This window comes from Aspergillus piperis, assembly GCF_003184755.1.
Source record: "Aspergillus piperis CBS 112811 unplaced genomic scaffold BO85scaffold_9, whole genome shotgun sequence".
Classification (NCBI taxonomy): domain Eukaryota; kingdom Fungi; phylum Ascomycota; class Eurotiomycetes; order Eurotiales; family Aspergillaceae; genus Aspergillus; species Aspergillus piperis.
In genome coordinates this window covers 946,570-961,627 of record NW_020291599.1, presented here as the reverse complement: position 1 = coordinate 961,627, position 15,058 = coordinate 946,570, and the positions used below count along the sequence as shown (strand labels likewise).

The following is a 15,058-nucleotide window of genomic DNA, read 5'->3' as shown; positions in this document are numbered from 1 at the left end:
CGGAGTATAGTAGTACTATGCTCACAAGCCGGGTGAATCAAGCAATTAGTGAAAGATTCCAACGCCCAACAAACTCCGTGGGGGGGATTGATTGACCGATCACTATACTACTGTACCTACTATCTACTGGTGACTACTGTCACCTGTTCGGCTAACTCATCGGAGGACTCCGTTGGACTGCCAAAAAGGAGGTTGTAGGCAAGAATCGGAGCATGCAGAAATGTCTTGAATCAGTTTAGTATATGTTTAAAAACCGAAATAGACCGTCTGAGCGACACCGAGACCACGGTTCTCCGTATTACGGGGGCAAGGGCATTCTGATTGATACTGCGTACACATCGAACCGGGAGGTGGTTCTGGTGGTCTGGTTGGGGCTAAAGCGGGTGGATCCTACATCCGTCTGCTGGATCAGCAAACTGGAGGTCCCAATTGCGGCCAGGGACTGGGCCGATGCGTATGCACGAGGCCCCGTAAATTCATAGGAGGTTTTCTTTCCATTTCGCTGGCTTGCTCACCGAAAGATCAAACGGCGGTATACTACGGATAATTACTTGGAAAGTATGAAAAGTATGCTTCTGGAATCATACGGGCACCTACCCAAGTAGGTATATCGCCCTTCCCATCTATCTGTGGTATGTACCTTAGGTTTAGGCTTCCAGCATATTGTATGTAGATATTAGATAGAGTAGTGCTGCCATGTTACCATCCCCTCTAATACATACATGACAGTTATACTACTACTACCACTACCACTACTACAGTCGTAGATAGCAAGCAGGGGTACCTGAATTCAGAACTATCCAGAACAAATTACTAGTTATTTGGTGGGAAGAATCGTGGTTTATTCCCGTAAAGTAAAAGAAAGTATGGGGAAATGTGAGCCGGGGAAGTAAGAAAACCACAAACCCCATTACATCATCGAGCAGGACACGTTATCTAGTTCGAATGTGATCAGGCATGTTTAGGTTGTCCAGCTAACACATCTGCCACTATCATTGCATTATTGGAGGTTGTAAGAAAATCCTGGTTACGAGCCATTCAGCCATTCGGGACAGGGGGGTGATGGTGATGGTGGTGTCGTCAACAAAACGAAGAGCGTCAAGCAAAGTACCCAACAAAAAAAGACGCAAGAGTCGAACAAGCCATTCTGGTGATTGTAGGGGGGGCTTCAGTATTGAGGCTACAGCGTAGGGCAGATACTGCGAGTCAAATACTCACGAGAATGGCTTCCGAGGATCCCCAACGCCGCCAATCCCGGCTGACAGGATGGGTCTTGGGCCGACCCGCTTTTTCTTACGGCGGCTCCACCGAATCTCAACAAAGTCCGCTGGCTGCAGCATCGCAACCCGCTAAGCCCCTTGTATTGCCCGAGCTCGGCCCTGATCGTACTCTGTATCCTCTGTATCAAGGCGGTTTTGGGTGGTTTTTGGTTTTTACTGTGGCTTCAGTTGATCATTCCATCCCCAATCCTCACTCCATCTTCGGACCCCAAAAAATTTGCTTCGTCGAAACTTCTCCTCCCACTCCCCCCTCCCCCCCTCCCTCCTTTCCTTCCTAGTACCCTCCTTTCGCCGGCCGTCACTTATCATCACCGACTAATCGGCGCGCTTCTCTTGCAATACTCCGTTTAGGTTCTTTTTTTTCCTTCCCGCTTTGTTTCTTCTTTTCCTCTTCGTCCTCCCCTCCTCCCATCCTCCCCCTCTTACTCTTTACTTCCCACTCTCCATTTTATTCTTGCTCCCTCCTTTTGGTTGGTGATTTCTTCCAGACCTTCCAAAAATTCAAACACTCCAATTCCTTTCTCCTTCTCCCTCTTTCTCTCTATCTCCCTCTACATACATCTTCCTCTAGGTATACCTCTCAGCCATTCCGGGATTCACTTCCCACCTCTTCCCAAAACCATTGCTCTGCAGCTTCTTACATGTCTGTCTAGTATAATTATACCTCTCCTCTTTCACCTATACAATCATCATGTCCGCCAAGTCGATCCTCGAAGCTGATGGCAAGGCCATCCTCAACTACCACCTCACTCGTGCTCCCGTCATCAAGCCTACTCCCCTCCCTCCGTCCTCCACGCACAACCCTCCTCCTAAGCTCGCCTCCCTTTACTTCCCCGAAGATGTTGCCGTCAAGGATGTCCTCGACCAGGCTGAGGTCCGCTACCCCTGGCTGTTGACCCCCGGTTCCAAGTTCGTGGCCAAGCCCGACCAATTGATCAAGAGACGTGGAAAGAGTGGCCTTCTGGCCCTGAACAAGACCTGGGCCGAGGCCAGGGAATGGATTGAGGCCCGTGCTGCCAAGGACGTTCAGGTTGAGACGGTCACCGGCGTTCTCCGTCAGTTCCTCGTTGAGCCTTTCGTTCCTCACCCCCAGGAGACTGAGTACTACATCAACATCCACTCCGTGCGTGAGGTAAGTTTGTTTTTATTCTCCGCCGTTTGATCGGCGCCCTCCGTCGCTGCGGGGTAGCAATGCTAATGCACCATGTTAGGGTGACTGGATCCTTTTCACCCACGAGGGTGGTGTCGATGTTGGTGATGTCGACGCCAAGGCTGAGAAGCTTCTCATCCCCGTCAACCTGGAGAAGTACCCCTCCAACGAGGAGATCGCTGCTGCTCTCCTGAGCAAGGTGCCCAAGGGTGTCCACAACGTCCTCGTTGACTTCATCTCCCGCCTCTACGCCGTCTACGTTGACTGCCAGTTCACCTACCTCGAGATCAACCCTCTGGTTGTCATCCCCAACGCTGATGCCACCTCGGCTGATGTTCACTTCCTCGATCTGGCTGCCAAGCTCGACCAGACTGCTGAGTTCGAGTGCGGTACCAAGTGGGCCATTGCTCGTAGCCCCGCCAACCTGGGTCTGCCCACCCTTCCCTCCAGCGACAAGGTCAACATTGACGCTGGTCCCCCGATGGAGTTCCCCGCTCCTTTCGGTCGTGAGCTGAGCAAGGAGGAGAAGTTCATCTCCGAGATGGATGCTAAGACCGGTGCTTCCCTCAAGCTTACCGTCCTCAACGCCAACGGCCGTGTCTGGACCCTCGTTGCTGGTGGTGGTGCCTCCGTCGTGTACGCTGATGCCATTGCCTCTGCTGGCTTCGTCAGCGAGCTCGCCAACTACGGTGAGTACTCCGGTGCTCCCACCGAGACCCAGACCTTCAACTACGCCCGTACCATCCTCGACCTGATGCTGCGCTCTCCCATCCACCCCGACGGCAAGGTCCTCTTCATCGGTGGTGGTATTGCCAACTTCACCAACGTTGCCTCCACCTTCAAGGGTGTCATCCGCGCTCTGCGTGAGGTTGCCCCCGTCCTGAACGAGCACAAGGTCCAGATCTGGGTTCGTCGTGCTGGTCCCAACTACCAGGAGGGTCTCAAGAACATCAAGGCTGTTGGTGAGGAGCTTGGCCTCAACATGCACGTCTACGGCCCTGAGATGCACGTCAGTGGTATTGTGCCCCTTGCTCTCCTCGGCAAGAAGACCGACATCAAGGAGTTCGGTTCCGCGTAAAAAAAAGAAAATACAGGGCACGTTTCACTGAATTCTAATTAATTTAATTTCCTATGAGAATCCTTTTCATTTCTTCTCAATGCATGGCATGATATGGTTGTTTACGCTATCTTGTTAACTTGTTTCTTTTTTTTATTGACGGTACAAACGGTTTGCCCAGCTTTACACTGCAGGGCAAGTGGAAGAGGGGATACTCGTTCTGGAGTTGATGTTGTTTAGACTTAAGATAGTCGTTAATAGAACGATATGATCTATGACTGTCATTGGAGCCATGTATCCCACAATTAACATATGATCGTATGCATGTAATAAGGCCTTGATAGCTCGTAATTATCATGCGTCGGTATTCTTCAACCCCAGAACGCACAACCCCTCCCTCTATTATCCACAGTATAGGCACATAGGATATGGGAATTAAATTACCCTACCACCCTTACCCACCTACCTCACACGTGGACTGCATATATACAATATGACACATCACAACCGCACACCAACACCAATAACAAAGCTACCCTAAAACCAACCAGCACAGCAAATAAGGCACACACGCATACACACAGACAGGACAGCACCACATCCACCTCATGCACACGCAGGTCCCAACCAAGGAACCAAGTCTACAACTACATATGTTAAAGTAAGTTAGTATGTAAGTATGTAAGTATGATAAATACACAATACATAACATACATACATACAAACAAGTAATCCTCCGTAACAAAAGGAAGGGGAAGTCCAAATAAACTACAAAACCGGTGCCACACCTAATCTCTCTCACTTCGGAAAGCCTAAAACCCCAGATCCACAGGGCTGCAAGGGTAAGAAAAGAAAAAAAGAATAAGATAAGATGAGCTTGATTTTCTCTCGCGTGGCTAACACTTTAATTGGAAAAGGATTTTCCTTAGCCAGGGGAGAGGGGGGGGGGTGGTTGTGTGTGGCTTCCGTACGTCCGAGACGGGACGCGGATGGATGGAACGGATACCTATTTAGTAGTACTTACTAAGTTATGATGGATGGATAGGTAGGTGGTGAGTGGTGGACGGATAAGATTACAGCCTATGAGATGGCATCGATTAGAACGGGACGGGCCTTGCCTTTGCGTGGATGGGGAATTTTTACTTAACTTCCTTTGGGGGCTTTGAGGGCCTTGAGGGACCGAGGATGGGTTTTAATTATTAATTTGTATGGAGCTGGTTGTTGGGTTAATTAGCTTGTATCTTATCAGTTTCAATTCTTTTCTTTTGTGTTCTGTTACGGAGTACTACGTAGGTTTCTGTGTGCTGTTTTGAGTGGTTGTTTACTACATACTCTTACTCTGTTACCGAGGTAGTAGCTAACTGATGGTGGTATATATACCTAACCCTTGTTCGTGATGTAGGACTGAGGATGTTGTTTAGAGGCGTGCTATACTTAGTTCTAATGCTAATAGAACAAGTTGATCCATGTTCATGACCGTTGGAAGTGCAGCGCGATGCTTCGCGTCTACTTAGTAGTATTATATTGTCGCGTTTGGTTGGTCGGAGTGCCATGTACACGGGTAGTATATAAATCCGCACTTTGCTTGTCATTTTATATATCGGCACATCACCACGCCAGGGTACTGAACCCCACGAGGTGAGAAACTCTCTGGAAACTGTAGGATGAGTAGGCAATTCTTCAAGTGATAGAAGAGATATACTGAGCAACTACTACCTTAATAACCTATGAGCAGAATCCGTACGAGTTATGCAGACTACTACACTACATGAGTCTTTCCAAGCCATTTATACAATCTTCGAATGTTGATTTCTATAGCGCTTGCGCTGAGTGACATAAGTTCCAACTCATTTTAATCATGAAGAGAGTGTTCAACCCCTCGACAATCCATCAAGCTTGAGCGAGCATTTCTAGTCACTAGTTACTGTGGTACCTAGTACCATACCTACTAACTAGTTATTCAGCTTCTCTGCTGACTGAGCTCCACCACCACCGGTTTGATCGGATACCCGAATTGTTCTTCTGCTAGAATGATGCAGGGTTCCCGTCTGTGTCTGACACTTCTTTCTATGGCTGATAAAGGCGTTGATGAATGGTGATAATGATGGTTACTTTGTCTGCCTTTACTACATCTGATTCACCCATATGTCATTCCCCTTGCTGACTATCGCCGAAGTGGCACTTTTCAGATGCTGAATGATAGTATATTCTCAGGGTTACCTACGCGTTTCTTTTCATGGGGGCCAAGACGACGGGTCAATGCAGTCTGATACGCCTATTCAGCTGGCTACGAGTTCGAATACCGCCTGTTTTGAGATATAAAGATAGAATGAACATTTAGTTTACGAAGAAATAAAGGTGGTCGAACGGCTGCCCTTTGACTTGACGATACTGGAAGGTCTATTCTTGCCACATTATCGGTCTTGTTGGACGGAACGGTAACGTGCAGATGATTCTACCCCAGAAGTTTGTCGTACTCCATATGAAAAAATAGCAGAGAGGAGATTATCATATCTGATTACTTGCCCTCATCGCGCCAGACAATGTAGGACAGGATGATTGCTATATTTAAAAGTACATCGTGTGGTATGTAAACAGTCATTTCACGCTTTCGATAATAAATGCCAGACAAGACGTTAGCCCAAGATTATTAGGAGGGACGACGAGTCCCTCCTGATACCTCTTCGGTGGTTCTTTTTTTGATTATGAGTTTTTTCCCGGAGTTGGAAGGTTGAAGCTCATGATTTTGCGTAGGAGGTATAGTACAAGTGATTCGGCCTTAACCCGTGAACAGAAAGACAACGGAGCTGATTATCATTTCACTCGTCCAATTTACTCTTGGATCTTGGCAAGGATCCTGGAAGCATTCGTCAGTATACAATGATTATTCAGAGCATAGTGGCAAGGGTGTGCATACTCATGGTCGCGGAAAAGAGTGTACTCGTCCTCACCGACCTTGACGGCGCTGCCACCGAACTATATCACAAACTCGTCAGTATATGTGTTGATCAACAGCACATCAATCTGCGCGATGGACCAGTGCTTCGCTTCTCGCATCGGATGGCCACGGATCGGACGGTCGACATACCTGAGGGATCAGGACACGGTCACCGGGAGCAACGCTCATGGGGAGGCGCTGGCCGTTCTTGTCGAAGACACCGGGTCCAACAGCGAGGACCTTGGCCTCGTTCTGCTCCTTGACGCTGCTCTCGGGGAGGAAGATACCGGAGGCGGTCTTGGCCTCGGGCTTGACACGCTGGACCAGGACGCGGTCGAGGAGGGGAGCAAGGCTCTTGACGTTGCGGAGGAAAGACTAATCAAGCAATCAATGCATTAGTAATGGCCAGAGATAGGTTGATTGGCGATTAGGGATGGCAATCCCGTCGGAAGGGGATGGACGTTGATGGGTGAAAAAAGTTCATTCGGAGCTCTACAGCATCCGGTATCAATTGCAATAACATACCATTGTGATAAGAGTGTGTATAGAAGTGCCAGGCACGAGGAACAGCGTATATTCAAGCAGGAGCGAGAGGAGATGGAAGCAAGTTGGGGACGTGGAGAGCAAAAGAAGAAGAGGAAGCGGCCGGGGAAAGAAGATCTGATCTGGACTCGCGAGAAATTTCCAGAATGCCAAGACCGACAGCTTCCATCCTCTCTGCCGAGGGTATCACCACTTCTTCGCTCTTCTTCCCTTTCATTCTGAGCACAGCGTTCTCTTTTCCAATGTGCTTAACTCGCTGGACTATTACAGATAAATGCTGATTTTTTCTTTACGAGATTGAGAGTACTCGGTCCTGGTGCCTGATGATGAGCAACAATGACACTGCACTCGATTAGTAGCTCCCTTTCCCCGAGCAACCCGACCCCAGATCCGCACAGGAAGCTTAGCCTTCGGGAGTAATTCATTTATGATCAAGTTCACTACTTTTCTAGGACTCTGCTCGAATCGCGAATGCCGAGCTTTCGACAAAGTATTCGTCATTATAACAAGGTCGCAGCTTCAGATATACCTAGCTTTACCATCTTCTCCCGCGACCCCGACCAAAGCCGCCTCCGTATCCCATCTGAGGCTGGCCACCACCTTGCCCACCAAATCCGGGTTGACCTTGTTGTCCGCCGCCTGCGCCGGGTTGCCCACCCATCATGGCCTGCGCATGCTGCATAAAGGCCATAGGATCCATGGATGAGGGGTCCAGACCTTGCGACATCATGCTCGTCAGCATGCCTTGCATCATCTCTTGTGACATATCCGGCATTCCAGGCATGCCGGGCATAGGAGGTGGTGCGCTTCCTGGAGGCCCTCCAGGTCCCGGAGGACCACCGGGCATCGGCGGGAGCCCCATGCTTAAGAAAGCCTGCATATCATCCAATTGTTTCTTCTGATCTCCAATTTCCTTGCGTAGCTCCTGTTGCTTCAACACATAGCTGGCCCACGTGAACTCGTCAAACCCGTAATTGAAATAATCTGTAATGTCGGAGCCTGGCCGCCTCCAAGGCTTGTCGTCTTCTGGGAAGTCGGTGTCCATGTCTGTTAACATGATCGGTTTACCGGTCGCCGGATGGACAGGGTTCGCGTGGACATCGATGTTCGACGCATGGACTGGAGGGTAGGCGGAACCGGGTTTCTGAGGGACCGCAGGCCTTGCAGCAGCAGGCACAGGGGTAACGGATTCAAGCTTAGGGGTAACGGTGGGCGTTATTGATTTTGATATTGTAGAAACATCTGCAGAAGAAGAAGGTCTTTGAGACTCCGCGCGGAGACTGGCGTGACGAGGATGTGGGCTGTTCAATGGTTAACAAGGTGCAGTGTGTTGAACAGAGGTAGTGGACTTACACTTCGGGAGGGGGCGCATCTGCAGGTGCTTCGGTGATGATATTGAAGTCATCCTAGGTGAGAGTAAGAGACAGTAATAGGATAATTTAGCTGTGCATGCGCATACCTCATCTTCTTCTACCTCTATCTCCTCCTCTTCCGCATCATTGGAGTCCTGCGGTCCTGAATCTGCGGGGGGATGCTGGGATCCATTTTGATGCTGAGTTACAGGCACCGCATCGGCGGGATCGTAGAAATCATCGTCTTCGTCTTCCATCATCATGTTTGGAATCTGCGACCGAGTAAATGTAGAGAGGTAGGAGATGTGACGGGATGCGTTTCTGTCGGCGGCGATCCTGCGGAGATTCGCAAGTCGTCGGCTTTGATTTGTTTGTTCTTGTGCTGCTGGTTGGCTGGGATACTGAAGTCGCGAATCTCAAATTATCAGCTTCTTAACTCGCAGAGCCTCTTCTGCTAGAAGAAGTAGAGCAGGAATGTAGCACAAAAAACAACAATTGACGACTGTACTTCTTTTCTCAAGGCGCAGGCAAGTTGTGGTTGTTCCCGATCCGGCAATCTTGCACATCACGTGCCAGTACGTCAGTCGCATTCATGTGAGATCTATCGCCCATCTCGACGTCTGTTCCTCGATACTCTCACCACATATTCGTTACTAAAATGTCACAATCCGAACAGCCGAGCCATAGCTCGACTCCACGCTCGTTTACCAGCCAGACTGCGTCAGCAGAAGATCTGCTCAAGTCGCAGACAGTTGGTCTCGTCCATCTTTCTGACTTTCGCAAACGTCGCGCCGAGGTCTTAGAGCAAAAAGAACGCGAAGCTCATGACAAATCCCTAGGGCGATTCACCTCCAGAAGTGCAACTCCATCTACAGGTGAAGTGACTGACGGGTGAGTCAAATCGCATCTTCAGAAAAATCCCGGCTTGTAACTGATCGCAAAGCGTATAGTAACTCGACGCCACGAAGCGAGGGCCCGCCGAAGAAGAAGAAAAAGAAGCCTATCGCCAAGAGCAAGCTTTCATTCGGCGATGACGATGAGGAGGAAGAGAACGATAGCACCGCCGATGCAGTCGCAACGCCGCGGGACTCGAGTGTCCCGCGTTCTGCTTCCAGAACTCCTGTTGACGATAGCTCTGCGCCGTCATCACGCCGCATAACACCAAACCCAAATGCCCCGCCTCCTCCCAAAGCAATGACGAAAGCCGCCTTGAAGGCAGAGGCAGAGGCACGGGATGCGCTCCGCAAGGAGTTCCTTGCCATGCAGGAAGCTGTGAAGAATACCGAGATATTGATCCCCTTTATATTCTTCGATGGGACCAACATCCCAGCGGGAACTGTCAGGGTCAAGAAAGGTGACCCTGTTTGGTTGTTCTTGGACCGATGCCGAAAGGTTGGAGCAGAATTGGGTGTTGGTGGTAACAGCGGAGCATCCAAGGCTCGCAAAGATAATCGTCGCGAATGGGCTCGAGTTAGTGTTGATGACCTAATGTTGGTCAAAGGAGAAATCATCGTTCCACATGTATGTATCCCAACTATTTCATATGGTTGCATACGCTGACTGGCACAGCATTACGAACTCTATTATTTCATCGCCAACAGTGTCCCCGACTTCACCAAAGCGGGTGGTCTGTTGTTCGATTATTCCAACAAACCACCCCCGGCACCTTCGACAGACGATCCTTTATCGCGCCCGGAAAGCAGCCAACTAGAGGGCGCTGATAAAGATCCATCCTTAACCAAGGTGGTTGATAGACGGTGGTATGAGCGGAACAAACACATCTTTCCGGCCAGTCTTTGGCGAGAATATGAACCAGGGCCTGAGTTTGAGGAGAAGATGCGGACGACAAGGCGTGATGCTTCTGGAAATACTTTCTTTTTCTGATGCACATTTGGCTTGAAGGTTATGGCGTGGCTGATATAAATAAGAGCGTTGAGACCATAGATGTTGTATATTCCTGAGATACCCAATAAAACCATAGCTTGCTCGTATATCACAGTAGCTTAGTCGTACTGTCTGCCTGATCTAGTAATCTGTGTCGAAGTGACTGGGGTGATACCGCGGTAATTTCCCTATTGAGCCTTGGTTCTATCTGTAATGCATCTTAGCTCAACATCCATCCACCCTTGAACACCTATCTGACGAACCCTGCTGGTTTTCTTCACCGAAGATAATTGATATCGAACATGGATTTCTACCTCCGTTGCAATTCTCTAAAGTGCCGAGAACAACTGAAGGAGAGGGCAGTCGTCACCACCTGTTCGTAAGTATCCCCCCTCTGCTGCATCTTGTTCTATGACTGTCAAACTCAAGAACAACACGCTGAGCAACCGAGACACATCTTCTGTCTCCACTGCGCAGGAAGCCTTGGTCTATCGCATCCCACAGCCAATGAGAGAATCTGTCCAGCCTGTCAGACTGTCCTCGTGAACCCCGACGACGCGGTAGCAACGGCCCTCAACCCAACGGAAGACTACAAGACCAGTGTTCTAAGCGGACTAGATCCGAATACAATTATGGAGTGCGCGGGACGGGCGTTGCTCTTTTGGACATACCAGACTACACAGGAAATGTGCGTTGATTGATATCGTGATTGATCTAGATGCCCACTAACAAGCTACAGCTTCTACCAGGAGTACCTTGCAAAGACACTGACAGAGAAGTACACCAATCTGAACACGCAAATGGACAAGGTTATACACAATGCGAACTCGGAGATATCGGCCCTACAAGCGAGGATATCAGGTCAGCCTGTCTCCAACACGGCAGTACTCATGAAACCATCTGACAACTAAGCAGATATGCAGACAGCACAGGACCAACTTCGTAAGAAGAACCAGGAGCTAGTCGACATGTATCGAGAGAAATGCAAGAAATTCACACAAATGACAAACTTATACAATATACTCAAATCCCGAGCAATGCGATCCCAAATGCAGACCGCTGCAACAGATACTGTGTCCCAAGCGCTGGATTCGCTAACAGCCTCTCGAAATAATGTATCCGAGCTTGTACCCAGACACACAGAGGCACCAAGACCCCCACAAACCCCATTGCCGAGGCAATCCAACGTATATCCCGTCAACCGGGAAGGCGTGGAACAACTGCATCGCCATCAGAGGAGCGGAACTGGAAGTTCAAAAGGTCGCAGAGAAAAGACTGATGTCGCTGCAATGCCACCACCTAGTCGTCCTATAGACACTCGGAGTAAACGTATGCATCCGGGCTACAAGCTTACAATGAAACTACTGACACTGTCTAGATAATCAGCCTGCCGCAACACCGCAACATCGGACACGTCTCGTGGGTCCTTCACGTCCTTCAACGGGAAGAACACAACTTCCTCACGACAGTATAATGCTGGAGCGTTTCCAAGCTGAGGCTGGCCCAGCTGATGCTCTGCTAGACACACGAGGTTCATTGAGAAGAACGGACGCCGGCATGCAGATTCCTCCCCAGAGACACAGTCCCACAGAACATCCTAGACTGGGTTCTTTCTTTGACAGTACGATCATATAGCCATACTAGATAGACTTACACCTTGCGAGAAGGAGGAGAATGCGGGATTATAGCGATTGTCAAGAAGTCATCTAACAGGCCGGTTGTGACCACTACTAATGTACTTTTAATACCTTAACTGTGAAGATTGAATATATTATAGTATTGAGCCGAGGCAGACATTGACGACCCCAAAATGATAATAATGGCACTCCAACATACAAGAGTGCTTTTACGAGCACAATGTTGTATGTTTGAGGACTACTGTACTTAAAATCTGCCCATCAATAGTAATCCCGATACAATATCTCTATTTGCTCCAATTGAAGCCAGTGCAGTACCACACACATCGCTGTTTATTACGTACTCCCAGGACAATAGTAACGCAAACAGCTACCAAAGTACTACTTGCCAGCTACGACTTCTGTTAGAATGTTCTTGCTTTAGGCAGCACTTTTAAACCACGCCCATCTGATCGGATTTGATTGCTTGACAGCCATACCAAAGAGACGTGATGAAGTGCGTGGTGGGTGAACAGGTAACCGCGGTTGACTAGATGAGACAAAGGCAGGTGAATAAGAACTAGGTGACAGCGACTATCTATATTTAGACGCTGGAGACATTCCTTTCTTACTTTTCTTCTTTTCTTTGTTTTGGTGAAGTAGATAATGTTCATAGGACAATCAAAAGACGGGCACTCCTGGCGACAGCTCAGATTGAATCGCGCCCTGGCTACTATTCTACAAACGGAAGAGAGAACAGGGAAAGATTAAGCGAGAAAGAAAAACAAAGATAATAATAGTAGATAAAGAAAACAAAGCACACCTCGAAAAGAATCAGTCCTGTGAGTTCAAAGATTTACCAGCAAGCGCAAGGATCCAGCCTGCAATGGTATCCGGGGAAGAAGGTAGCACAACAGGATAGATATTCAGGTTAGACATAGAGCTACAAAAAGCAGTAAAGGTGATCAGAGATGAAAGCATGATTTTATCGATGGTGAACTCATTATTTGGAAAGTTTGATGTTGTGCCACTGCAATGAGAAATAAGAACATATATGTTTTCGTACTTTCTCGCGAGACGGAATACGCGTTCTCGTAGAGGAGAGTTGACGCTGGGGATGTCTCCAACCATTGTTGATTTATGACCAGGAAGGAATAGCTGTGTTGTTGCTTGGGAAGTTGTCAAGACTATACCAGTGCTGGGCGCAATTATTATATCAGCTTCGTCGTCGTAATTCGATGGAAAGGTGTTTCTGGATTGAATATGACTTCCAGATGCTAATCTCCAGCTATTTGCACTAGACTCCCTGTAGACGATAGATGTGGCAGGATTCATACTTTCAATGCACTGGACTATGCGTAAGTGGCTTTTGAGAAGTAATGTTGACATGGAGAGTATTATGGGTTCGTGTTTTTGAGGCAGACAATATGGGATGGCCGACTGATTGAAGGAGATAATCTCAGATTGTCGGCGAGCTGGGGTGTCGGTTGAGTGGTTATCAGATGTTTTCGCACGCTGCGATGAATTGTGCTCCTTTCCAGGCGCTTCTGTGGGCATATCCTTAATGAAATAATGGCTCTGGGTGGCTACTTCTTGTATGGAAGCCTGCCCTCTAGTCTCCATGAACCGTGATAGGGAGCCAAGGCTCGTAGTCAGGTGTTGTCTTGAAGGTGCTTTTCCCTTCATAATGGGCGGCATGGCTTCGTGATTCGCACTGTCAGTCTTGTTATCATCCTTCTGAGTGTTATCCAACTTTCGTTTCCGCACCAGTAATGGATTGCCTGGGCTAATATTGTCATAAAGCTGGGGTAGAGCTTCAGGGAGGCAGGAGGCCACTGAGGGATCATCTTCTATTGTTGGAGTGATTAAGTATAATTCTGGTACTGGAGTCCCAATTATTGACTCTGCTGAGCAGTCTGGAAACTCCTGTACGTATGCTTCTTGACGAGACGAGCTACATGCGGATGGAATTGGAGAGTAGCTTCTTCGAGAGGGAAGATCCTTCACGATGGTGTTGTCATTAGGAAAACAGTCAGATGTTGCAATGTTATCCGTAATCTCAGTGTAGGTCACTCGCGAAGTAATGCTGCTCGGGCTCCTGGGTATTGTCATAGCCATGATGACTTGCTCAAAATCGGATGCAAACCCTTTTTCATTGACTATGTCCATATCCGCAGGGGGAATTTCATCAGGCGGACCTCGCTTGTAGGGTGACGACCGACTTGGAGATAGATCATGCGACAGTTGCCTGGCTGTTCCTTCGAAGACCTGGTCCTCGCAATCACTTTCCAGTATTGAAATCGTACTCCCTGGGACAGTATCGGTTCTAGAGCCGCCTTCATAGTGCACGGTATCAATGTCGGTTGGTACTTCAGGTGAAATATGGCGAACGGGACTCAATAGGACGTGGTCACTTGAGCTCGGTGGCGGGCTATCGCAAGAAAAGCAGTCGTCATCTAGAGGCAAAAGGGGCGGGGACTGAAGATGGAACCGATATTCCTGTCTTCAACCTCAGCGAGAAGAATGAAAGAAGCGCGAGATGACCCCAAAAACATACCTCAACCACGTCTTCAAGGGGACACAGCAAGTCATCCAAGTCCAGAGGACAATTCCCAGCCTGCCGTGCACCTTGAATAAGAAGCAATGCGTCCTTAGAACAATCCAGCTTCTCATTGCCAACTCTTTTCTTAATTATATCTGCCTCATGTATCAAAGGGCTCAAGAAATTGCTATCGTAGTCGCTAGCAAGCCCCTCATGTGAACCGAGGAGATTCTCTTCTCGAGAGTATCGAAGCGGCTCAGCTGGAAGTATCAAATTTGTATCCATATCAGAGCTGAAGAGAGGAGGTTCTAGCTTCAGATCATCAAATCGATCCCACAACGGAAGGACTTCATCCCAGCAGTCGTCGATATTGTCTCGCTTAATGTCGCGAAGCACTGACGATAGGAACTGAACGCTTTCTTTTCTAATATCGAGCTTTTCAGGATGTAGGTTCTGCTCGATAACCTGCTGGCTGGATGCGATAGTCTGCTCAATAACAGAGAAAACGTCACAAAGCGGATGGAGAAAATCGGGAGGAATATCGCAAACACCGTCGATATGCTGAAGAGGGTCAATATCTGTGTGCTCAGTAGCTATGCCATGGAAGCGGGCATATTGGAGTAAAGACACTTCGTTTGTGTTTGCCATTGATATGTATATACTGGTGGTATTGTTCGCGACAAACTTGTGAAGGCC

At 48.6% G+C, this 15,058-nt stretch overlaps 5 protein-coding genes across 5 annotated transcripts; 3 read left to right on the top strand and 2 right to left on the bottom strand.

The window, feature by feature from the left end:
• The first annotated feature begins 1,759 nt into the window (after window positions 1-1,759).
• aclA (putative ATP citrate lyase subunit (Acl)) lies at window positions 1,760-3,642 on the top strand. Its single transcript, XM_025657042.1, has 2 exons — window positions 1,760-2,412; window positions 2,492-3,642. The coding sequence occupies exons 1-2, from the start codon at window positions 1,972-1,974 to the stop codon at window positions 3,506-3,508; spliced, it is 1,458 nt and encodes a 485-aa protein (XP_025515597.1). The 5' UTR covers window positions 1,760-1,971; the 3' UTR covers window positions 3,509-3,642.
• A 2,217-nt stretch (window positions 3,643-5,859) lies between these two features.
• fip1 (cleavage polyadenylation factor subunit FIP1) lies at window positions 5,860-8,812 on the bottom strand. The gene is made up of 7 exons (XM_025665132.1): window positions 8,428-8,812; window positions 8,322-8,374; window positions 7,508-8,269; window positions 7,262-7,310; window positions 6,576-6,800; window positions 6,405-6,463; window positions 5,860-6,344 (listed from the first exon to the last, which is right to left on the bottom strand). Exons 1-7 carry the CDS (start codon window positions 8,581-8,583, stop codon window positions 6,320-6,322), a joined length of 1,329 nt encoding a protein of 442 aa, XP_025515596.1. The 5' UTR covers window positions 8,584-8,812; the 3' UTR covers window positions 5,860-6,319.
• On the top strand, window positions 8,763-10,312 carry BO85DRAFT_397907 (FAM50/XAP5 family protein). Its single transcript, XM_025657041.1, has 3 exons — window positions 8,763-9,211; window positions 9,271-9,841; window positions 9,890-10,312. The coding sequence occupies exons 1-3, from the start codon at window positions 8,979-8,981 to the stop codon at window positions 10,202-10,204; spliced, it is 1,119 nt and encodes a 372-aa protein (XP_025515595.1). The 5' UTR covers window positions 8,763-8,978; the 3' UTR covers window positions 10,205-10,312.
• A 182-nt stretch (window positions 10,313-10,494) lies between these two features.
• Window positions 10,495-11,868, top strand: BO85DRAFT_421535 (uncharacterized protein). The gene is made up of 5 exons (XM_025657931.1): window positions 10,495-10,583; window positions 10,656-10,892; window positions 10,944-11,065; window positions 11,117-11,533; window positions 11,583-11,868. Exons 1-5 carry the CDS (start codon window positions 10,507-10,509, stop codon window positions 11,837-11,839), a joined length of 1,110 nt encoding a protein of 369 aa, XP_025515594.1. The 5' UTR covers window positions 10,495-10,506; the 3' UTR covers window positions 11,840-11,868.
• A 786-nt stretch (window positions 11,869-12,654) lies between these two features.
• On the bottom strand, window positions 12,655-15,010 carry BO85DRAFT_421531 (uncharacterized protein; the record flags this gene model as incomplete). The annotated part of the gene is made up of 2 exons (XM_025657930.1): window positions 12,655-14,319; window positions 14,378-15,010. 2 exons carry the CDS (start codon window positions 15,008-15,010, stop codon window positions 12,655-12,657), a joined length of 2,298 nt encoding a protein of 765 aa, XP_025515593.1.
• Between the last annotated feature and the right edge of the window lie 48 nt (window positions 15,011-15,058).